General features: G+C 38.4%; 2 protein-coding genes across 5 annotated transcripts in view; one reads left to right on the plus strand and one right to left on the minus strand.

Annotated features, from left to right (window-relative positions):
• The window catches only part of Elp4 (elongator acetyltransferase complex subunit 4), a 197,940-nt gene extending 177,385 nt beyond the window's left edge, over window positions 1-20,555 (minus strand). For both annotated transcript variants that reach the window (XM_040745959.1, XM_040745958.1), the window contains exons 1-2: window positions 20,326-20,555; window positions 9,192-9,227 (exon numbers count right to left, since the gene is read on the minus strand). In XM_040745959.1, the coding sequence (XP_040601893.1) occupies window positions 9,192-9,227; window positions 20,326-20,545 (256 nt within the window). In that variant the 5' untranslated portion in view covers window positions 20,546-20,555. The remainder of the gene's footprint in view (window positions 1-9,191; window positions 9,228-20,325) is intronic.
• Window positions 20,556-20,688: 133 nt separating this feature from the next.
• Window positions 20,689-25,096, plus strand: part of Immp1l (inner mitochondrial membrane peptidase subunit 1) — a 46,958-nt gene continuing 42,550 nt past the window's right edge. For all 3 annotated transcript variants that reach the window (XM_040745962.1, XM_040745961.1, XM_040745963.1), the window contains exons 1-2: window positions 20,689-20,801; window positions 24,943-25,055. The gene's annotated coding sequence lies outside the window, so the exon portion shown is untranslated. The remainder of the gene's footprint in view (window positions 20,802-24,942; window positions 25,056-25,096) is intronic.

The following is a 25,096-nucleotide window of genomic DNA, read 5'->3' on the forward strand; positions in this document are numbered from 1 at the left end:
AATTATATGTGATGTTAATCTTCAGTGTCACTTTGCAAAGGGCTGTGGGGGTATACAGCAGGTGACAACTAATGTTCAGCAGGTCAACCTACTAGATGCATGATTCCCTGGAAAGCCCCATCTGGAAGACTCTGTGGTCACTGGCTGTAGAAACCAGTTGCTCCTGTCTATACTTTCTCTAATGAGTCATTTCATTTCTTCCCTAGTAATAGTTTTAGATGTATCCCCACTGCTTCTGTGTTTATCTCATGAAAATATCCCATCTGCTGGTCAGAAAGATGATTTCTCCTATCTGCATAATTTTGATGAATAGAAATAATACTATTTTACATTCTCAGATTGGCATAGGATTCTCAGCCACAAGGACACTTTTTTACACAGACAGCTAACTTTAGACTTCAGAGCAGATTCAAAACAGGCTGGTTGCCCCTGGAGACAATATCTTGTTGCCTCTAGAGACACATACACAAGGTCATTTTCACAGGTGTTGTTTTACTGATTCAAGTTCAGAGTTTGAAGCAACTTTAGTCTGCAAATACTCCCCAACCTCAAGATTCAGCCAATTGTGTACTGTCTGGGATTCCTCACCAACTTAGGGCTACATGTAAGGGGAAATGTGACATCACTAGCTTATGAGAAACTACATTACTTATCATGTGTTTTGAGAATGGGTCAGGCCCTGAAAATGTGACTTATAATTGTGCAGAGTTTGGCTGTGGAAAGGGCAGCAGAGGCAGCAGAGCAGTGGTGATGAAAAGAGAGAAAGATGCAGAGGAAGGCGCTGGGTAAGGATATGCAGAAGGCTGCTGTGGGAGAGAGAGGTGTGGGAGTGAATGAGTGAAAACTGTAGAAGTATGTGCACATGAGTGGGAGAGAGCTGCATGAAAGAGCTGCTGCTATGTAGAGGAGCTGCACCTAGGAACTGAATAAAGTGCTGCAGGTGAGAGGTATGTAAATGACATGTGGCTCTGTGGAGATCTGTTCACTGTGTAGAGGCAAGTAAGATGAAACTGTAGAGCAAAGAGATGTATAGGAGAGCATATGTAAAGGTAAGATGTATAGCCATGTGAAAGGAGATGTATACAGAATATAGACATATATATCTGAACAGGAAAGATACGTATGTATGTAAAGAGAGATTGGCAAGAAAGAGATTATGTAAGTTGAAGTAAAAGAGAAGGTGACCATCAGGACAGCATGGTCATTTTTTCTTAAGCTACCAGCAGAAAGTGTGTGTTTTGCCTCAGGTAGAAAAGTGTAGCAACCTTCAGATAAGAATCTTTCCCAAGTCCCTGCTACTCTGAAGCATTCTCTTTATTACCCTGGAGTAGATTTGGGAACTGGCCTCCCATTGTCTGCCTCACCACTTGGACTGGATAGAGGATTCCCATGGGAACACACCTCTGGGTTTGTCTACAAGGAGGTTTCTAGGGAGCTTTAACTGAAGAGTAGAGGTTCATCCTAGCAGTGAGGGGCTTCATCCTGTCAGCTGGGACCATATGGAATGACATGGAGAAAATGAGTGGAGAACCAGCATACATCTTTCTTTCTGATTTTAGACTCCATAAAACTAGCATTTTAATGGTTCCAAATGCCACAGTTAGTGCCACTTTTCCTGCCCTGATGAATCATAAGCCCAAACTGTGAGCCAAAACAATAACCCTTCATTCCTTAAGTCACCTTTGTCAGATATTTGGTCACAGCAGATAGAAAAGAAACTACTACCCTATGTGCCTAAGTGAGAAACTAGGGAATCAGGCTAAAACAAGCATGTGAAAATTTGAAAAAGATTTCACGTGCTGTGTTGAATATTTAAGAGCTCATAATTTAAATTTAGGCTAGTTAATTTCTATAAAACAAAACAGAACAAACAAAAAATAAAACTTAGCAGATATCTTCAAAAATGATGTAATGAAGTTCAGAGTCACTAATGCATTATTTACAATAAGTAGTTTTCAACTCAACATTTTTCTGAATAAGCTGCAAAGAAAATGCTATGTACAAACTGTAAATGTAATCAGATGTTGAATTAAAATAAGTGCTTTAAGGTACCCACTACCTCATGTGAAAGTAGTAAAGGAAAAAATAAAGTAACAGTAAATGAAGAAAAAGAGAATGCCAACATAAAAGTAGAAAGTATAAAAATGAACAAGTTGTAATTGAAGATTTTACTGTAAGTTTTTTTTTAAGGAACTGACAGTACAACTATAGAGAGAAGTCGCTAAAACGATATCTGAATGACATCATCAATCTTTTCCAGTGACTATCCTCAACATGTATGCTGTTTTCTCGTACATCCTGAATGTGCACTCAGATAGGTCAGACAACAAGCTAACAGAAACCAAGTCTCTAGAGACTTCAGCATACCTTCCCTCATACCCTCAGTCTACAGTGAAATAAACAAGAAAGACTTCAAGGACAATACAATTCACAAAGACTGGAAACATGGGAATCAAAGCATATCTTTCTAATTAGTTAACTGTGGATCAAAAATGTGTGAACAAGGAAATTGGGAAAGATATTAACCTAAATAATTACAGAAGCACAACATATGAAGACCAGGCTTATAGACCAAGCTTCAATGACAGAAACACAGGAAAATTGGTGTGTACCAACCAATAATGGAGATGAAAAATCAGTAAATAAAAATTTTATGATAAGATCAATTATCTGGTAATCTTTTTACTAGGCTAATAAAGAACAAAAAATAATAAGCCACAAATTATCTAAATTGGAAATGACATAGGGGGATTCCACTAAAGATATTATGAATATTGAAAATATTAGAAGAAATATTTTGAACAACTTTATAGTAAAGTTTTTAAAATTCCAAAAATTGGACAAAATCATTTTAAGTTACCAAATATGGTAAAAATTGAAACTATGAAACAGAATTAATATTTAAAACTAATGATATTCATTTCAGGCAAAGGAAACTTTACTAATAAATTCAAGTATTGTAAAAACACACTTAGCAAGCTCAGTAAAAAGTGAGAAGAAAGAAATTTACTGGACCAATATTATTTGGATATCCAAATGAGAGAAAGGCTAGAAAGATACATATCATTATGTACATTTAAATATCAATCCAAATATGTGGTTCTAGAAACAAATGGTTGGTATTTGTGAACTGGTTGCCCAAAGAAAAGTCTAACTATATATCAATTTCAAGACCATCACCACATTGGATGCCTGAGATCATATACTTATCCTAGTCTGTAGGAGGGGAAGGTATGCATATGCACACACATATGCATATATACATCTGTATCATAAAACTTAATCAGGCATACTGAGAGCTTAACAATAAATAATAACTAATAATAGAACAGAACAATTACAATCTATTCTATAATGAAAGTCATATGACAGGGATCTGTCAGTCCTAAAATATCCTATTGCTTCACCTCAACTATTTGATTACTCTACTCAAATCTTTTTAGTGGTTTCTCTTTTTGTTCTTGGTAGAAAGAACTAAACCCTTTAACCTAGTCTATAGGCTCTGCATGGTTCTGACCAAAGAACAGAGCTTAATGCATATAAATCAAAGTATGCATGTTGAATGGTATAGTAAAAGTCACCTGTAGCCTTAATATGACTGTTATTTAACATTTTTAACTAAGAAATAAATTTTAACCAGAAAAACAAACATATCTGCAAAGCTGGGTCACAGGTTAAAGCACACAGAAAAGTAAAGCCACAATTCTTTTGTTTGCCCTCTTCCTCAGCCTCCCTGTGATCTGATATGACTGCAGGTAGACAAGATAGTGACTGTCGCACACCATCTAGCTTCTTCATGCAAGATTGCTGCCCAGTTTGCATAAATTTTCCCAAGACAATCTCTAAGCAGTTTTCTTCAAGGTGCTCTCGAACACCCCCAGTCTGTATCAGCTTCTACTCCACATCACTGCAATTTCTCCATAGAGCTGACAGGCATCTTTGACAGTGAGGGTACCCCACAGAACACTAGAGCCAAGCAAGTGGTATATATGTACTCAATATCTGTATAATTAATGAAGGCAGAAAAAACAGTAAAAAATATGTCTTGTCTTGTTAATCAGCCACATACACTGTAATTTACCTAAAACCAGTAGTCTTTCATATGCACACACAGAGAAACATGTATTCTATATATCCTATCAGTCAGGAAAGACTAAATATGCAGAAGATCACCTACTTAGGATTAGCAAAACCATTAAATTCATCATGCTGAAAATGATCAGTTTTGTAAAATAAATTCTGAGGTTGTTCAATAGCATTTGATTAATCTACTTAGTGACTTCCCAGAACACTGGGCAAGTAAAGGGAATGAGGTGAAACTGCCAAAAAACAAGGCAATTTGGCCCAAACAAATCATTGAATTCTTAGGTTTAACTGTACAGAAGGACACAAGGGCAATGACAATGTTAGTATGGAGACTTACACAAACTGAAGCCTCTTCAGAAGGGAGTCACTGGGATGCAGAAGGGAGTTAAAAGTATGTGAGGAGAAAAGTGGAGTTTTAGTCTGAAGGAAAAGAGTCACAAGGGACAAGATAGCTGTGTGTGAAGGAGATGTGCTGTGACTTCTCCTTTCCCTGCTTCCTGGCTACATTGGAGTGACAAGCTCCTTGGCTGTACACTCTCACTAACATTGTATTTGGCCTCATTTTGTTAGTGACTATGGACTGAGACTATTGAAACTAGGAGCCCAAATAAAGCTTTCTTCCTGATAGTTGATTTTCTCAGTTGTTTTAACAGCAATGGAATTCTGAATAACAAAAGTTATAAAGAATCAAGTTCGTATTAAGAAATGTTTACCTTCAGGATTTATGCTTCATATTCTCCCCTTTCATAATTCATATTTAGCTATTTTTTTAATATTCTAAAGGCACAGACTTTTTCTGGTTTGGGGTAGCAACACTCACTAGTTCTAGTTTCCATAGTTACACGACATCTGAAACTATAAATAAACTGCTCTGAAAAGCCACACTTGTGCACAGGTACATGTCACACATAAAACTGCCTTGATAAATGAAGAATAATCTACTTCATGGGAATATGGTTTACAAAACTCACAATAGGGGTTGGAGAGGACTCAGAGGATAGAGTGGCTGCCACACATACAGGAAGACCTGAGTTGGCATCCTCAGCATCCATATAAAAGCCAGGCGTAGCACTACGCATAGGTAACCCTCGTCCTGGAGTGTAGGTGTGGAACAGAGATAGGCAGAGCCCTTGGCAATCTTGGTTAGTGACACAGTTAATTGGTGACCTTCAAGTTCAGTGAGGTGACCCTATCTCAAAACATAATGTGGAGAAGAGCTGGAGAGATGGCTCAGAGGTTAAAATCACTTCCAGAAGAGCCAGGTGTGATTCCCAACATCCGCAACCATCTGGAATTCCATGTCCAGGGGATTTGACACCCTTTTCTAGCTGCCTCGGGCACTGCACATACATTGTGTATCACAGACACCCACATAGGCAAAACATCCATATACATGAATCAAAAATACATTGTCTTAGTTTGGGTTTCTAAAGTTATGAAGAGATACCATGACTACCTAAGTCTTAAAAGGAAGAACATTTCATTGGGGCTGGCTTACAGTTTGAGAGATTTAGTCCATTATCACCATGGCAGGAAACATGGTGGCATAAAGGCAGGCATGGTGCTAGAGAAGCAGCTTAGAGTTCTACTCTTAATTTGAAGACAGCAGTAGCTTGAGCATATGAGACCTCAAAGACCTATAGTGACATACTTCCTCCAATAAGCCCACACTTCCTAAAAGTAGCACTCCCTATGAACCACACATACAAACACATGAATCTACAGGGACCATTCCTATTTAAACTACCATATACATTAAAAAAAAATTTACCCCATCATCTCATTGAGGCAGGACCAGGGCACCTCTCCACAGCCCCCCACACCCCTGTGTCTAGGCTGAGTGGTCGTGCCTCAATGAGATGATGGGACAGACTCAGTAGACTTCCTAAGGGAGGCATTACTCTCTCTGAGGAGCAGATGGGAGGCAGGGAGAAGTGGGAGGGAGCGGGAAGAAAGGAGGGGGAAACTGGGATTGGAATATAAAAAAATTAATAAAAAATAAGATGGAGGATAAGCAAGATAGATACCTGAAATAAGCCTCCACACCAACTTCCTAGGTGTGTGCCTACCTACATGAACATTTGTACTTATATGCACATGTGTACATAACTACAAGTACACTACACATAGAAATATTTTTCCTGTTGTTGGGACAGGGTCTTACTATGTAGCACTAGGTAGTCTGGAATTTGCTATACAGACCAGGCTGGCCCCAAACTCAGAGATTCACCAGCATCTGCTTCCATAGTGCTGGCATTAAAGGTATAAAGTATCATACTTGACACAAGATTTTACATTTTAAACAGAAATGTTCTACTATAATAGATAAATACTGACAATGTAAAATGAGAAATTTCACCATGCTGTAACTTCATTGTACACTCAGTAATATCTTTCACCTTTAGAATTTTAAAACTTCATTTTAGAAAACTCACATATATGAGTATTTCATCATCCCACAAAAGAACATCACTCCTATCTTACTGTTTATGAATGTTAAACAAGGCATTTGAGAAAGCTATACAGGACAGTTGTCTAGGCTGGTATGTGTAGTCTTCTAGAACTTGAACTATATTGATCCAGGCTCTTCTACCTTTAAAAGTTTCCACCTACAAAGCAGTTGTTATTCTGGTGGGTTTTCCTTCACATCTAACTTGTGGTTTTTTTTTGTTGTTGTTGTTGTTTTGTTTTTTTTCCCCTGCAGCTTTTAATAGCCTCTCTTGGTTTTGCATATTTAAATGTTTTAACAATACTATGCCACAAAGAGCTTCTTTTCTGGTCTTATTTATTTAGAGTTCTGTGTGCTCTTATATTTGTAGATATGTCTTTCCTTAATTTGGGGTTGGGGTTTTCTTCTATGACCATAAAAAGATCTGGTTTTTTGTTTTGGTGTTTTTTTGTTGTTGTTGTTGTTTTTTTTTTTTTTGCTAATGACCTTGGATACTTTATCTTCTATGCCTATAATTCAAAGATCTGGTGTCCTCAACTTACTGCATTTTCCTTCCATGTGTTTTTATTTTTATTTTTTTCACACTATTTACTTGTGTAGTCCAGTTTCTCTACCTTAAGTCCTGATCATCTATCATCTACTTAACCCAACACTCACAAAACAATACAGGCTATTGCCCTACCTCTCTTAGATGCCTCCTAAGTTGTATTATTGCTGAAGATGCCACACAGTTTGCATATGGGTTTTGGAGGAGTCAAGCTAGAACTGACCTGGAAGCTTTCTCATCCCTGAGGATTGGGCCTCCTCATAACCAACCTAACAAGGGAGAAAAACAATCAAAGAGTCCTATCCAACCGCACAGCCTAAAAAACATCACAATGACTAGTCTAGCAAGATTTCCCTAAGGGTGCACTAGTGGCACTTACATCCTGGGAGTAACCAACATCTATCTAATTAAATGTAAGGCATGCTCGATAGGAAGGAACTCATTACTGATACTATAAATTTAGACAACCAGCTATGGCTGGTGAAGTCACAGATGGTAGAGGAGAACCTACTAATTGCCACTTTCCTAAACCACTATAAATTATAACTGCATTTCAGTATTTTTAAATTTTTTATTAATTTTATGTATGTGTTTAGTCTACATATATGTCAGTGTGCCACATGCATAGTTAACAGATATTTTTGAGCTGGGACTCAAACCTGGGTCTTCTAAGAGAAACATCCATGTTCTTAAACACTAAGACATTTTGCTCTACCCCCAACTACTTATTTTAATACCTACAGATAAGTATATCTCTTATACCTCAACAAAGAAGTTTCTTTTTGGAGCTAATAGAGACTACTACATAAACTCACAATTGGTCAAATGTAGAGAACAAGTGACCATGGGGCAGCCAACCCCAACTAGCCAACCCCAACAAATACATCTACAACACAGTCCTTATACCTAAGACTCAGAGAGCATTGTGGAAGAGAGGGTGGAAAGACTGTAAGAGCCAAAGGATGGAAACTGTTAGGAGTCAGAGGATCAGGTTATCTGTCGCACCCTTGAAATATAGTGTCTGTGGTGATATTTTGTTTATGATCTAACAAAGCTTGCCTGAAGATCAGAGTGCAAAGATAGCCACTGCCATAGAGGCCAGGCAGTGGTGGTAGACACCTTTAATCCCAGCACTCAGCAGACAGAGGCAGATGGATCTCTGTGAGTTCAAGGCCATTCTGGGCTACATGAGAGTGAAATAAGTCTAAAAGAGAAACAGAAACTTATACCTTTAATCCCAGAAGTAGAGAGGTACAGACAGGAGTGATATGGCTGGGCAAAGAGAGGAACATAAGGCAGGTCTTATATTTAATCAGTTTTGGGCAATGAAAGAAAAATGACATTTTAGGAGGTATATTAAGAGACAACGGGGAGAACAAGGAGTCACTCTTAACTCTCACAGCCAGGTCACCAAATTACTTCCATTTAGGTTAGGGAAAATTTGAGATGATAAAATAGATATTTTCAAATAATTTAATGGAGTCATATAAAAAAGTAGGCTGACTGATTTAAGACTAAACTAGAAACAATATATATGTTGCAAGTAAACAGGTTAAACACTAATGGGGTGCTACCATTATGTGCTAGATGAAGCTAACAGTGATTTGAAGATCCTGTGATCTATGCTGAAATGTGCCATATAGGGTTGCATATTTAAATAAGAACTCTAATCACTTTAAAAATGAACAATTAATCGGCCTACTTTGCCCTGTTTTGTTCAATAAGACAATCACAAGATCTGTGAAATGTACTACACATCTATACACTCACACATAGGACACTTATCAAGTCTTTCATTTCTCAAATTAATCACTACAATCCACTTTTACTACTGAGTTCTTTTTAAAGCACTTGACATTTCATTTTAAATAAATTTCAGTTAAACTTAAAATGGTGCACAGTGAAAAGTAACCATTTTTAAATGTTGGGTGATACATTTTCAAATATGCCTGCCCATCTCAGTTTTGAATTAAAGAGTGTATTTAGACAAGTTCTGAAATGACTTTACATCTATGGAGAGCTCATCATTTAATTATTCAGTTTCAGAGTGAGAAACTCATAAAACACCATGTGCAAAACAGAATTGGTTATTATGTATTTTATACTAACCAATCAGAAGAACTGTTCCAACGGCTAAACCTCCACCTAGAAATGATACAAAGAACATTAGTCACAAACTTTCTAGATTTTCTTTAGCACAAAATTTAGACTTCACCAAGAACAGTTACCTCAATAATATTAGAAACTACCCTTGTGAACACTATTTGAACTATCTTTGCAATACTTTGTTAAATGTGTTATTATGATCTAGTTACATGCTACCTGTAATTACATACTACATATCATACTTACTTCCCTAATATGTTATTGTGCCCCCCCTTTCTCTGGATAGAACCAGGAGCCACTCAACACAACAGTGGTAAAGCATTCCAATGCTATATTTAGCACTTGTTAATGAATTAACGCAAGAGCCAAGATCCAAATGTGCACAGTGACTGTGAAATAGTCTACTTTATTTTCAAACTGAGCAAATCGAATAGGAACTAATAATTCCAACAATTTTAGAATAATTATAATATATCCATAGTCTAGAAATTCTTAAATATGAAGTTTTTTTTGTCAATTCAAATAAAAAGGAATAATCAAAACCACATTTTCTTCCCAACCCCAAACCCCAGCGAGTCCAGCTTCAGGTGAGATTGGGTCTCCGGCTGGGATCCCCACCCAACACCCATCCCCTTGATCTTCTGGGCCTCTCCTGGCATCCAGAAGACCCGCCCACACAGGAAAGACATCAGTCCTTCCAAACCCCAAACCCCAGCGACCCCAGCTTCAGGTGAGATTGGGTCTCCAGCTGGGATCCCCCCGCCCGACACCCATCCCCTTGATCTTCGGGCAGCTCCTGGCATCCAGAAAACCCGAACACACAGGAAAGACATCAACTCTTCCAAGCCCCAAACCCCAGCGAGTCCAGCTTCAGGAAAGACAACAGCTCTTCCAAGCCCCAAGCCCCAAACCCCAGCGAATCCAGCTTCAGAAGACCCGCCCACACAGGAAAGACATCAGCTCTTCGAAGCCTCAAACCCCAGCGAGTCCAGCTTCAGGAAAGACATCAGCTCTTCGAAGCCCCAAACCCCAGCGAGTCCAGCTTCAGGAAAGACATCAGCTCTTCCAAGCCCCAAACCCCAGCTAGTCCAGCTTCAGCTTCAGGAAGGAAGGAGTCCAGTAGAGACAGAAAGACCCCACCAGCATCCACTGGAAGAAGAGATGGGAAGAAGACAGAATAAGAGCTCACTCAGCAATAGAAAGACCAACATGACCCCACCAGAATCTAGGGATCCAACACCAGCAAGACCCGAAAAGGACTACAGAGACGAAGGAGAGGAGACAGACCTTAAAAATTATTTCATGAAGATGATGGAGACCCTCAAAGAAGAAACGAGGAAATCCCTTAAAGAAATTGAAGAAAAAACAAACAAAAAAATCCATGAAATGGGGGGAAAATTCAAGAAATACACAAATCTCTCAAAGAATCTAAAGAGCACCAAGAAAAAACAACCAAAAAAATGAAGGAAACAACTCAAACAGTTGAAGGATTGAAAGCTGAAATAGAAACGATAAGGAAAGCACAGAATGAAGGGATGCTGGAAATAGAAAAGCTGGGTAAACGATCAGGAACTACAGATGCAAGTATCACCAATAGAATACAAGAGATAGAAGAGAGAATCTCAGGTGTTGACGACTCATTAGAGGATATAGAGTCGTCAGCCAAAGAAAATCTCAAAACCAACAAATCCTTAAAACAAAATATCCAGGAAATATGGGACACCGTGAAGAAGCCAAACCTGAGAATAATAGGTATAGAAGGCGAAGAAATACAACTCAAACGTACAGAAAACATATTCAACAAAATCATAGAAGAAAACTTCCCTAACCTAAAGAAGGACATGCCTATGAAAATACAAGAATCTTACAGAACACCAAATAGGCTGGACCAGAAAAAGAAGACACCTCGCCATATAATAATCAAAACATCTAACCTACAGAGTAAAGAAAAAATATTAAGGGCAGCTAAAGAAAAAGGCCAAGTAACATACAAAGGCAGACCTATCCGAATTACACCTGACTTCTCAATCGAACAATGAAAGCCAGAAGATCATGGACAGATGTCCTACAAATGCTAAGGGAACAAGGATGCCAGCCCAGACTACTATATCCAGCGAAGCTCTCAATTACCATAGATGGAGAAAACAAAATATTCCATGACAAAGCCAGATTTAAACAATACGTATCCATGAATCCAGCTCTACAGAAAGTGCTAGAAGGAAAACCTAGATCCAAGGAAGATAACTACATTCACAAAGACACAGGCAAGATATAATCCCACTCTACAAAACACCAAAAGAAAAAGGGAGGAGAAACTACACAAAATAACCTCACTAACAATAAATCAAGCACAAACAAGAATCATCAATCAATGGTCATTAATATCCCTCAATGTCAACGGCCTCAACTTGCCTATAAAAAGACACAGACTAGCAGAATGGATACGAAGACAGAACCCTTCCTTCTGCTGCATACAAGAAACACATCTCAACATCAAAGACAGACGTTACCTCAGAGTAAAGGGTTGGGAAAAGATCTTCCAATCAAATTATCCCAAGAAACAAGCGGGTGTAGCAATCCTAATATCTAACAAACTAGACTTCAAATTAAAATCAATCAAAAGAGATGAAGAAGGACACTTCATATTCGTCAAAGGAAAAGTACATCAAGATGAAGTCTCAATTTTAAACATCTATGCCCCAAATACAAAGGTACCTACATTCGTGAAAGAAACACTACTAAAACTCAAAATGCACATAAAATCTCACACACTAATAGTAGGAGACGTCAACACTCCGCTCTCATGGCTAGACAGGACCTCCAGACAGAAATGTAACAAAGAAACAAAAGAACTAATAGAAGTTATGACCCAACTGGGTTTAACAGATATCTATAGAACATTCCACCCAAATACAAAGGGATATACCTTTTTCTCGGCACCACATGGAACCTTCTCTAAAATTGACCACATAATAGGAAACATTGCTAATCTCCACAGATACAAGAAAATTGGAATAACCCCCCTGTATCTTATCAGACCACCATGCATTAAAATTAGAATTCAGCAATAACACAAATCGCAGAAACCCTACAAACTCATGGAGATTGAACAATGCACAATTGCACCATCCCTGTGTAAAGGAAGAAATAAAAAAGAAATTAAAGACTTCCTGGAATTCAATGAGAATGAAGACACAACATACACAAACTTATGGGACACTTTGAAAGCAGTGCTGAGAGGAAAGTTCATAGCACTAAGTGCCCACATGAAAAAACTGGAGAACAGTCATACTAGAGAATTAATAGCACAGCTGAATGTTCTAGAACAAAAAGAAGCAAACTCACCCAGGAGGAGCAGATGCCAGGAAATAATCAAATTGAGGAAGGAAATCAATCAAGTAGAAACCAGGAAAACACTGAGAAGAATCAATGAAACAAAGAGTTGGTTCTTTGAAAAAATCAACAAAATAGACAAACCTCTGTCTAAACTAACCAAAAGACAGAGAGAGAGCATGCTGATTAACAAAATCAGGAATGAAAAAGGGGACATAACAACGGACTCTGAGGAAATCCAGAGAATCATCAGGGCATACTTTGAAAATCTGTACTCCACAAAATTTGAAAATTTAAAGGAAATGGACAATTTCCTGGATAGATATCACTTGCCAAAACTAAATCAAGAGCAGATAAACAATCTAAACAGACATATAACCCCTAATGAAATAGAAGCAGTAATCAAAAGTCTCCCAAACAAAAAAAGCCCAGGCCCAGATGGCTTCAGTGCAGAATTCTACCAGAAATTCAAAGAAGAGCTAATTCCAATACTCCTCAAAGTATTCCACACAATAGAAGCAGGAGGCTCACTGCCAAACTCTTTTTATGAGGCTACAATTACCTTGATACCCAAGCCACACAAAGACACAACTAAGAAAGAGAACTATAGACCAATTTCCCTCATGAACATCGATGCAAAAATACTCAATAAAATACTCGCAAACTGGATTCAAGAATACATCAGAAAAATCATCCACCATGATCAAGTAGGCTTCATCCCAGGAATGCAGGGATCATTCAACATTAGAAAATCTATCAATGTAATCCACCATATAAAAAAACTGCGAAAGAAAAACCACATGATCATCTCACTAGATGCTGAAAAAGCCTTTGACAAAATCCAGCACCCCTTCATGATAAAGGTCCTAGAGAGATCAGGGATAACAGGAACATATCTGAATATAATAAAAGCAATATACAGTAAACCAATAGCTAACATCAAACTAAATGGAGAGAAACTCAAAGCAATTCCTCTAAAATCAGGAACAAGACAAGGCTGTCCACTCTCTCCATATCTCTTCAATATTGTACTTGAAGTTCTAGCTACAGCAATAAGACAACAAAAGTAGATAAAGGGGATACAAATAGGAAAAGAAGATGTCAAACTTTCACTATTTGCAGATGATATGATTGTTTACATAAGTGACCCAAAAAACTCCGCAAGGTTACTCCTAGAGCTGATAAACACCTTCAGCAATGTGGCAGGATACAAGGTAAACTCAAAAACATCAGTGGCCCTATTATATACAGATGATGAAGTGACTGAGAAAGAAATCAGAAAAACATGACCCTTTACAATAGCCAAAAACAGCATCAAATATCTGGGGATAATGTTAACCAAGGAAGTGAAAGACCTGTATAAAAAGAACTGTGAGTTTTTAAAGAAAGAAATCAAAGAGGATACCAGAAAATGGAAAGATCTCCCATGCTCTTGGATTGGTAGGATCAACATAATAAAAATGGCAATCTTGCCAAAAGCAGTCTACAGATTCAATGCAATCCCTATCAAAATTCCATCACAATTATTCAAGGACCTGGAAAAAACATTAATCAACTTTATATGGAAAAACAAAAGGCCCAGGATAGCCAAAACAACCCTATACAATAAAGGAACTTCAGGAGGCATCACCATACCTGACTTCAAGCTCTATTATAGAGCTATAGTCCTGAAAACAGCTTGGTATTGGCACAAAAATAGGCAGGTAGACCAATGGAACTGAATTGAAAACCCTAATTTTAACCCACACACCTATGAACCCTTGATTTTTGACAAAGAAGCTAAAACTGTACAATGGAAAAAAGAAAGCATCTTCAACAAATGGTGCTGGCATAACTGGGTACTGGTATGCAGAAGACTGCAGATAGATCCATGTGTATCACCTTGTAAAAAACTTAAGTCCAAATGGATCAAAGATCTCAACATAAATCCAGCCACACTGAAACTTTTAGAAGAGAAAGTGGGAGATACTCTTCAACGAGTTGGTACAGGAGACCACTTCCTAAACATAATACCAGTGGCGCAAACACTGAGATCGACAATTAACAAATGGGACCTCCTGAAACTAAAAAGCTTCTGTAAGGCAAAGGACACAGTCAACAAGACAAAAAGGCAGTCCACAGAATGGGAAAAGATATTCACTAACCCCCCATCTGACAGAGGGCTGATCTCCAAAATTTACAAAGAACTCAAGAAACAAGTCTCCAAAACACCAAAGGATCCAATTAAAAGGTGGGGTACAGATCTAAATAGAGAATTCTCAACAGAGGAGACTAAAATGGCCAAGAGACACTTAAGAAAGTGCTCAACATCCTTAGCCATCAGGGAAATGCAAATCAAAACAACTCTGAGATACCATCTTACTCCTGTCAGAATGGCTAAAATCAAAAACACTGAAGACAATTTATGCTGGAGAGGATGTGGAGGGGAACTCTACTCCACTGCTGGTGGGAGTGCCAACTCGTACAGCCTCTTTGGAAATCAGTGTGGAGATTCCTCAGGAAAATGGGAATTAATCTACCGCAAGACCCAGCAATTGCACTCTTGGGCATATATCCAAATGAGGCAAATTAATACAACAAGGGCATCTGCTCCACTATGTTCATAGCATTATTTGTAATAGCCAGAACCTGGAAGCAACCTAGATGCCCCTCAACTGAAGAGTGGGTGGAGAAAATGTGGTACATTTACACAATGGAGTATTACTCAGCAGAAAAAAACAATGGAATCTTAAAATTCGCAGGTAAATGGATGGCACTGGAGGAAGCCATCCTGAGTGAGGTAACCCCGTCACAAAAAGACAAACATGGTATGTACTCACTCATATATGGTTTCTAGAGAGTCTGGGAAACAGGAAAGAACCTAAAAGATATGCATATATGCATAGTACCCAAGAGAAGAGGATTGAGACAAGATCCTCTGAATGGATGGGGAACACGGTGAGGGGTAAGGGGTAGTGGGAGCTGGAAAGAAGAGAGGGGGAGAAGAGCAAGACAGAGTAGGTCATGTGGGAACAGGAAGTTGAGTGGGTGGGGGTAGAATAGGGGGAAGAGGGAATCATAGGTTAGAAGATGGATCAGGCACCAGAGTGACCTCTAGTGATCTAAAGGGATAACACCAATTGGCAAGCTAAGTAATAGTGGAGAGACCACCTCGAATGCCCATTCCTGATAGTGAACTTGATGTCTATAACCATCTGGGAGCCTTCATCCAGTGGCTGACGGAAGCAGAGGCAAACACACAGTTAAACACTGAACTGAACCCAAGGAACCCAGTGGCAGAGAGAGAGGAGTGATGAGCAAATTGGCAAAGAATGGGCTGGCAAAACCAGCAGAGACAGCTGATCTGAACAGGGGAGAGTTCTTGGACCCCAGACTGACAGCGGGGAGGCTAACATGGGACTGATCTGGACCCCCCCCCAAATGTGAGTGTCAGTGAGAAGGCCTGGGCAACCTATGGGGCCTTGAACAGTGGATCAGTGTCTATCCCTGGAATACAGTCATCGTGTGCCCATAGCACAAAGAGGGATGCTTTCTCAGACTGGACTCTTAGGGGAATGCCTGGACCCTACCCGGAGTGAAATGACAGACTCTAGATATCCCCTATGTGGAAGGAATTGGCAATAGGGTGGGAGGCTGGGGGGGAAGGGGAGTGCGGGAGGAGGGGAGGGAGAGGGAACTGGGATTGACATGTAAAACAAGCTACTTAAAATTAAAATAAAAAATGATATATAAAAAAATCAAAAAAAGAATTAGTTTTTTAAGTATTTAAATGAAGCTAATACTATGAATATATTATTCAAATAGTCACTAAAATTCACTTTTCAGATATCAGAAGTATGCTAGAGAGGCAAGGCAGTCCATATGATACTTGGTTGTTCATCTCATCTGTAAAAGTATTAGTATTTGGAATTAATGTCTCAAAAACCAATAAATATACTTTAAAATTAAGAAATACATGTTAAAAATGACCACAGATGTATTTGTTGCATTATTTTAAAAGTATTCAAAGCTGTTGAATAAGTGAAGACAGTTTTCTTGGTAAGGTTTGTGTGTATGATCACAAAACCATAAAACATTTTGAACATCAATAAAAACCTCTTTCCCAAAATATTTTGTAGTGGCAAATATGTGAGAAAATTAATATGAAAAGTTCCCTTAATAGTGTTTCTTTCCTCTTGCACAAAAAGCACACCTTTTGTGTCAAAGAGTCTAAAATCTATTAACATGTTTTCAGAATAAATTGAAAAAACTGGTATATACGAATTTATGGTGATAACTGAAATAATTTTTTAAATCTCTCTATCTCTCTCTCTCTCTCTCTCTCTCTCTCTCTGTGTGTGTGTGTGTGTGTGTGTGTGTGTGTGTGTGTGTATGTTATGAGGTTTGGACAGGCTAGGCTGGCTTCATTTCACTGGAGCTGAGGTTGAAGTTTCAACTCCTGACCCTCTCCTTTCTACCTCCAATACACTGGGATTTATACAATTTTAACTGGATTTATTATAAAATTGCATAAATAATTTAATTATACAACAAGATAATTTCCCACACTGTAACATTTAAAATCTAGACCATACTAATGAGGACAATTTCAAGATTAACAAACAGCACTCATAAAGAATCCAAGTATGGTCTGCTTTTAGATGGATTAGACTAAATGCTTAATTTAAGTTTGTGCTACACAAAGGCCACTGTTAACTTTCACATTTATTTTTAACTTTACATCCTACCTTCCTCTATGGGGAAAAACAAACATTTAATGCCTTAATGGTCATTCTTTTTTTATGCAGGTTTTTTTTTAATTTATTACATTCCAATCCCAGTTCCCCCTCCCACCTTTCTTCCCACATCCTCCTCTCCCCCTCCTCCCATCTGCTCCATGGAGAGAGTAAGTCCTCCCAAAGGAAGTCTACTATGTCTGTTCCATCTAGTTGAGGCAGGACCAAAGCACCTCCCCAACCCTGTGTCTAGGCTGGGCATGGTGTCTTTCCATATAGAATGGGCTCTATTAAGTCAGTTTGTACATTTAGTGTTGGGTCTTGGACCCACTACCAGTGGCCTCATATATTTTCACAGTCATACTTGTCACCTATATTAAGGGAGTCTAGTTGGGTCTTATGCAGATACCCCATATGTCAGACCTCAATAGTTCAGGTCAGCTGATTCTGTGGGTTTCCGCATCATGGTCTTGACTCCTTTGTTCATATTTTTGCTCCTCCCTCACTTTGATTGTACTCTAGAAGCTTGGTCTATTGGTTAGTTGTGGATTTCTGCATCTGCTTCCATCTGTCTAAATGGTCATTCTTTTCAAGAATATAAAATTATGCTCTAAGCTGGGCGTTGGTGGCGCACGCCTTTAGTCCCAGCACTCGGGAGGCAGAGGCAGGCGGATCTCTGTGAGTTCAAGGCCAGCCTGGTCTACAAAGTGAGTTCCAGGACAGCCTCCAAAGCCACAGAGAAACCCTGTCTCGAAAAACCAAAAAAAAAAAAAAAATTATGCTCTAGTGTCCAACTCAGCAGTTGTTACTATAAAAGGTTGGCTAATTTTCCTGATCTACTTTCCTAATCTACTTAACTTTCATATATAGCTTTCAGCGGAGTAAAAGGCAAAGGGTTTAAAGCTTGAGATAGCATCTCATTTTTTAGCTGAGGCTGGAACTCACAGAACACTCTTGCCTCAGCCTTCTCAGCCCAGGGATTTCAAACATAAGCTAACATGTTCAACTATTTTTTTCCTCATGGTGCAACAATGAGATACTTGCCAATGAAAATGAAGTAATATGTAAAATACAGCATTCTCAATAAGAGATGCCTTTGCTGTTTTTGCAATGATTTTCAGATTAGCTCCCATCACTCATATGAATTATTACTTGGTAAGTAATGATGACGGTAGCAACAACAGACAAGGAGGAATTAGCTAAGCAGAGCATCTTGAAAATCCCTCAAAGGAGGGAGGTTGGTTTTTGAAAAATGATCCAAACAAAATGATTTTTCTGTTTATTTAGGAAAATGTCACTCAAAAATTGTAAGTGTTATGTTTATGAAAATCCTAATAGTTGGAACCTTTGAACAATCCTTAAATCACTATCAAATAGGGATAAATTAAATGACTTTTAATGACCTTAGTTCTTTCTGGTAGGTGAAAGAGATTGTAGTTAAGTAATCTTAAGTTCAGTGGCATGTCAAAACTCTCTGAAAATAGTTCTCACAAATTAGCAATATCTATGCTATAAGTACAGAGACTAAATTTGAAGCTAAAGACTTGGTCAGGAGTTTTGTGAATATTCATACCATTAAATTTCTGAATCAGTTTTTGGAGCTCAAATACCAAACTCTATTTTTCCTACTTACCATTCCTCCTTGTTTAGTCTTTTTTTCTCCTTATTCTTTCAGTCAAGAACTTATAAAAACTTTCTGTGTGCCAGGTTCTGGTCTCAGCACATTTTACTATTTTAATGAGGAAATGAAAACACAATACTGAAAATGCAGCCTTTTGTTTATAGTTTGATTAGTATTAACTGAATAAATGTAACTATCCCATTTAATTAAAATATGAACATTTAAGGAGAATGTTTGACAGGCTAGATTGACAGGAAAGATCTGCTGTCATTAAAACTTAAAGATTAATATCTGTCTGTATGAGAGTTCACTAAAACGGGCCAATATTCTAAGCTTTGGGTTCAAATCTATAATAACTGAGGCCATAAGGGAAAAAAGTGAAATATTTGCCAACTATGCATTTTGAATTATGTTTCTAGCCTCTCACAACTCAATGGATTTGAAGCAATTATGTGAAACTACTTTAAATTTATGTAGAAAACAATTAGAATCCATTTAGAATATGAAATAATAAAATCAAGAAACCATACTGTTTCTGATAGCTTGTCTTAGTTTCTTCTTTGCTAACTTACTTGGAAACTTTGGAGTATATCCCAGAAAATGCTGAATAAAGTACAAGAATAAGCAATAGCAATTATAATATATTATAAAAACATTCCATATTTAACACATAACAAACTCTGTGAACAAAAGCTTACAAAACGAAAGCACACATCTGTTTTTAAGAAGCAGCATTCAGACATAATTTAGTCTGTTCTACCAACCTAATTTAGTCAATTCTTTCAACAAATCAGTTCTATGAAACAAGTATATTCTCCAGTAGGCTTCGAATGAAAAAAATTCCACAGATTTTGATGTGTGTGTGTGTGTGTGTGTGAACATATTTAAGATATTAGGAGGGGAGTAGAACTATTTGAACTGTCATTCCTTTGAGTCAACACACATCTTTAACCCACTAAAGCCAACACCGCCTACAATTTAAGGAGATAATTAGCCCGCAGTGGAAAAGAGGGGGATACTTTTAGCATTTCTGAAGAAACCCTTCTATTACAACGCTAAAAAGTTTTGTAGGTTAGTCCCAGCTTTAAACTACCTGGGATTGGAAGGAGAGTGTCACAAAGACCAACAGAGGACCCTAAAAGTCAATCCCTTTTCATGTTTCTTTTTCATTAGGAATCAGTTTGGGGGTAAAAGCACACAGGGAGTCCTGGTCAATTGCTGAGCAGAGCGGAGCAAGGAGTTTGGGTTCCAATGCGGGCTTAGTGCACAGATCTTAAGACACCTCCATGCAAGTCTTCCGCCCCCTCCCCTGCCCCCCCCCACCGTCTCTATCATAGCAGGCTACCCCGACCACGTTTGTGAAGGGGAGAGGGGGCACGGGGCTGGGCAGGTCGAGGGGAGAGTGGCTGCCCCGGGAGTCCCTCCCCCAAGTTTTCTCTGGGATGCGCCCTCATCTTTCTGAACCGACCTAAGAGCTGGTCCAGGGCTGGGAGCCCGGTTGACACCAGCAGCTGTCCATTCCGCACCGACGGTCGCGTGCCCGCAATGGACAGCAGCCGAGGGCCACCTCCGTCAGCCCCAGAGGCCTTGGTCCTCCTCTGGAAGCTGCTGGTGCTGCTCCGGCCGGCTGTGGATGCCACACACCCAGAGCTAAGGACTCCCGCGCCGCAGGTAGCCGCCGCCGCCATCTTGACGCTCCTGCGATGAGCCAATAGGAACTCTGGGAACTTGAGAGGCTGGCCTGTCAGAGAGACAGCCCCAAAGTCCCGCCTACCTCCCTCTAGTAGCCAATAGAAACGAAGATTTCCCTGAGGCTCAACCAATCGCAAGGCCGATTGCTGAAAAGTGCTCTGGACGTAAAGCCGGAGGACCGTACGCGTTCCAGGTTAAGCAGGTCCGCTTGAGTTCTGGTTGAGGAACTTCTGTTGGTGTTTGGGGCCGCAGGTGGGTACTGACCTTGGGCATTCTTGGTGTGGGAGTGCCTGCGTTCCCGCGGAGTAAGAAAAGGCCGGAGAAGCGATTCACCTGTAGGGCGTCTCTAGCCACTGCGAGTTGGAGAGCTCGCCTCTCCCCTGCTGTTTAGCACAGAGAGATACTACTTTCGCCTTTCTCATTTCTAAAGAAAGTTATCCCTGGCTTCCCCACGCGAGACCAACTTTTCCCGAATGGTTGTACTGTCTGGAAAGGATGTAACGGTGACTCCAGTGGCTGGTTAGCGCCTGAGTTTAGCCAGTTAGATCCCAGGGCTAAGTGGGTTGGATGGTAGACTTTACTTAGAAACTTGTCTCTAGGAACTTCGAGGCTATTGGGCTTTCTCCCCCGGTCCGTCAGACATACCTCTCTGACAAGTCGCTGTGAGCAGTTCTCCTTAATTTTAAGCAGGGTTTCTGGAAATCTTGGAGAGCCTTTCCTAAGCAGTATGAATGACAGGTGTTACTCTGTCAACCTTCTTCACACATTTAATTGTTGTTCTGTGAAACAGCTGCAAAACCGGAAAATAACCTGAGATTTCTCTCCCCTCAAACCTGAGAAGAATTAGATTTATTTTTACTTCGCTTTCTACTGATTGTGAAAACACTTTCTACTGATTGTGAAATCTGAATGGATAGGGTTCCTATTACACTGTGAGTTTTATTTCTGGGAGAAGCCCCATGTAATTTAGAGCTGTTAGATTTAATTATTTTTTCAAATGAGAACTGGAGGAGGAATTGGTTAAGTGATTTTAAAAGACAATCAAGATTAGCTATGTTTGAGAAAAAATGAGTCCGAAGTTAACACCTGCCACATTGAATCACTACTGTTGACAGTGATGACTGAGACATGTATCCATCCATCCATCCATCCATCCATCCATCCATCCATCCATCCATCCATTTTGAGACGAAGTCTCATTATATAACCCTGGCTGGCATGAGGGCTCACAGAAATCTGTCTGCCTTTGCCTTCTGCTGCTAAGAGAATGCTATCACAACTTTATTTACTTTTTATTCTTTCTTCCTTCTTGCAAGCCTGCATCATATTCAGGCTTTGAGCCCAATCCTATAATCGTAACGAGGTGGAGAAGGAGAATCAAGTGTTCATGGTTGGCATTATCTCCATAACACCCATGTCCCAAAACAAACAAGCAAACAAACAAGAAAAACAAAAGCAGAAAATAAAGAGTCATGTTCAGTGGGGGGGGGGGGGAGTAACAAACCACAAGGATTAGCAACAACACTTCAACTAGAAAGATTTGATGATGATGGCTTCCATTTCAAATATGCCACCAGTACATATCATATATATCCTTATATATTTAAATCATTCAAATAACTGTTGAGTGCTTGATTTCTGCTTAGCCGCAGTTTTGTCATTTTATACAATCTTGTGATTTTATAAAAATGTTAAATTCCTTCTCTAGTAGCAAATGAAGAATACTCTATCTTAGTTTAGCAGTCTTCATATTTTAGATGCCAAGCTCCTTTTAGGCAGATAGTATATTTGTTTCATTGGATTAACCTTCATTATTGCCAAAGAAGACCAAGTCCAATTGGAGCCACAACAAGAAATACAAAAGATCATGATGTGTTTGTGTTTGGTTGTGAGTTGGTTTCTCTTTCTGAGACCAAACAGAAAATAATTTAAGTTTGGCAGACAATAAAGTCTCTTCAAACTATTCACTCTTCTACGAGTAAATCACGAAAGCTGGCATTAATGGTTGAGAACAGCTATGTTAAAATCTGAAATTTGAATTTCATATAGTTTCAGCATAGTCTTCTTTTTCCTTTGCACCATTTGAAAGTCAAGAGTGTGGCACTTCTTTGTGTTGTCCCACAAAAGTAAATGGTAACTGAAAGATTTATTCTATGTCAGCTTATGTGCTGGACTGTTTTTTACCTGTCTCTATGATTTTATATACTTTATATTCTAGAAACCCTTCAAGGTCTCTAGTGTGGTCATGCTCCTCACTATCTTTAGTGTTTACTTATATTAGTTACATATCCTATTCTTTGGGAACAATTTTTGAAAGGAGTATTATTAAACTTGTCATTTTGAACCAGAATTTTCTATAGACATGAATCTTGGAAGAGAGGTCTGTATTTTTATGTAGTCTCTTCAAGACAATCTAAACTTGCTAGAGCAATACCTCACTTTGTGTTGGGAAAATATACAAGAATTTCCTAGGATCACCATAAAGAACTGGTATAAACTTGGTGACTGCAGAGAAAACTTACTTTTTCAGAACATCAGAAGTAACAAGTTTTGTCTGCACGTCAACATGACTACACTCATTCCGCATATTTAATAAATGGCTCTTCCTTTCTGGTTCTGCTGACTCTTGATATTCTTGGTTGTAAAACCGTAACTCCAAACTCTGTCCCCAGTTTCATAATGTCCTCTACTCATGGCTCTGTGTGTGGTTCTTTGTCTTTCTTTAGGACATTATTATTAGATTTGTTACCTCTCTAATCTAGTATAATCTCATGTTGATCCTTACCTTCATTACATTACAAATAATATATGATCACATCCTATAGTTTAGTGCATATTATTTTGGGAAGTAAGAAGCTACTCAATCCACTCAAGTCTCTTTTTGATAAGTCATTTATAATGTAAACTGTTGAGTAATATACTTGTAAAAATTAAAAGCTTATGAATAATTAGTTGGTAAAATTATTTCATGGATTGATGAGATAGCTCATGGATTGTTGGGATTTCTTAATGGTTAAAGGTGCTGACAATATTAGTGAGCTTAATTCTAACCGTAGGACCTACATGATAGGAGAGTACCAGTTTGAGCAAGCTGTTCTCCGACTTCTTTCGCTATGGATGCTATGGCAGGCATGCACTCCACTCCCAATAAATACATGTTTTTCAACATGCTAATATACTTTGTGTTAATGTTAGTGCTAGAAAGTGCTAGAGAATCACTTTCAGTTTTTATACTAGAAGTTGTTGAGGATATTTATTGTATATGTGTGTACACAATAATAACACTAAAGTTCTGTTGACTTAAATTTGTTGTTTAGTGTACATCATTATAACAAGATCTTAAACCACTTCTTTATTAAAGTAGTGTTGGTCTGTAACCAATGGGAACAAAGGTGCAGTAAAGTTTAGGTGTTTTGATATTGACTCTAAAATGTTTAGGAAGGGTTCAAATGCTTACATAACTAAGAAAATATTTACACGAGTAGCATAAATATAAGAATGTTTAAGACTTGCATTATGATGAGATTAAGGTTAATTATAGTGCCTGTTAATAGATGTATAATGTATTTAAGCAGGCTTTTACACAAAATCCCCCAAATTATGTGCATTTGAAGATTGATAATTTCTTTTGAAAGCAGAAATTGGTTATTTGTTGTGAACACTGAAAAGCCATTTGTAAACACATACAATGCAAACTTTGGCATTTCAAATAGAAGAAGAGACAAATTTATGTATGTCTTTAAGTCATAAGAACTGATGTAGTGTTATTATACCTAAATATATCATAGGTTTTTCACATTAAAAATATTTTGCTCTTCAATTGGTCATAAGTTTTTTTTTCTGTAGTAACATGTTCAGTCATCATATTCATTAAGTGTTTAACTATTTCCTATGTTTTCATTTCTAAATTAGCTGGGCATAGGGGTACATGGTCTTTAATTCCAGCACTCTGGGGACAGGAAAATCTCTGTGAATTGGGGCCAGTATGGTTGTCTACAAAGCAAATTCGAGGACAACCAAGACTATATAGAAAAACCCTGTCAAAAAAGGAAAAGATGTCATTAGCTATGCATGCTGATCTGTAAAAGCAAAATTGTAAAAAGTGTGCATGGCTGTCTTACCAACTCCTGACTGCAATGCTTAGATTTTTAATAAAACCTGTTATCCTGTTGTGTCTTTTAATTTCTTTCTTCTTAAATCTTCTTTTAGATAAAAGACCTTAGTATTATCTTTTGATAAAGGTCCAGTGCTGTTGAACATCCAAATTGAAGACTCTTGTTGCCCTGTTAAAAGCAAGATAAAATTCACTGAGAAATGTCCACTCTCACTAGGCGTTAGTCTAGTTTAACATTGGTCAGAGATGACCTAACACAGCTATGATTTACTGATTTAGGAATCTGCAACCATGGATGACTCACACATGCTTCAAGACCTGCTTTAGATTTGGGTTTTCCTGGAAACCTTGAAACTACACTGAAGTTGAATGAATTGCTGAAGAGACCTATGGTAAGTGGACTTAAAAAATAAATAAATCAGTAAAAAACAAC

This window comes from Mesocricetus auratus, unplaced genomic scaffold (assembly GCF_017639785.1).
Source record: "Mesocricetus auratus isolate SY011 unplaced genomic scaffold, BCM_Maur_2.0 Super-Scaffold_100004, whole genome shotgun sequence".
In the NCBI taxonomy this organism is placed as follows: domain Eukaryota; kingdom Metazoa; phylum Chordata; class Mammalia; order Rodentia; family Cricetidae; genus Mesocricetus; species Mesocricetus auratus.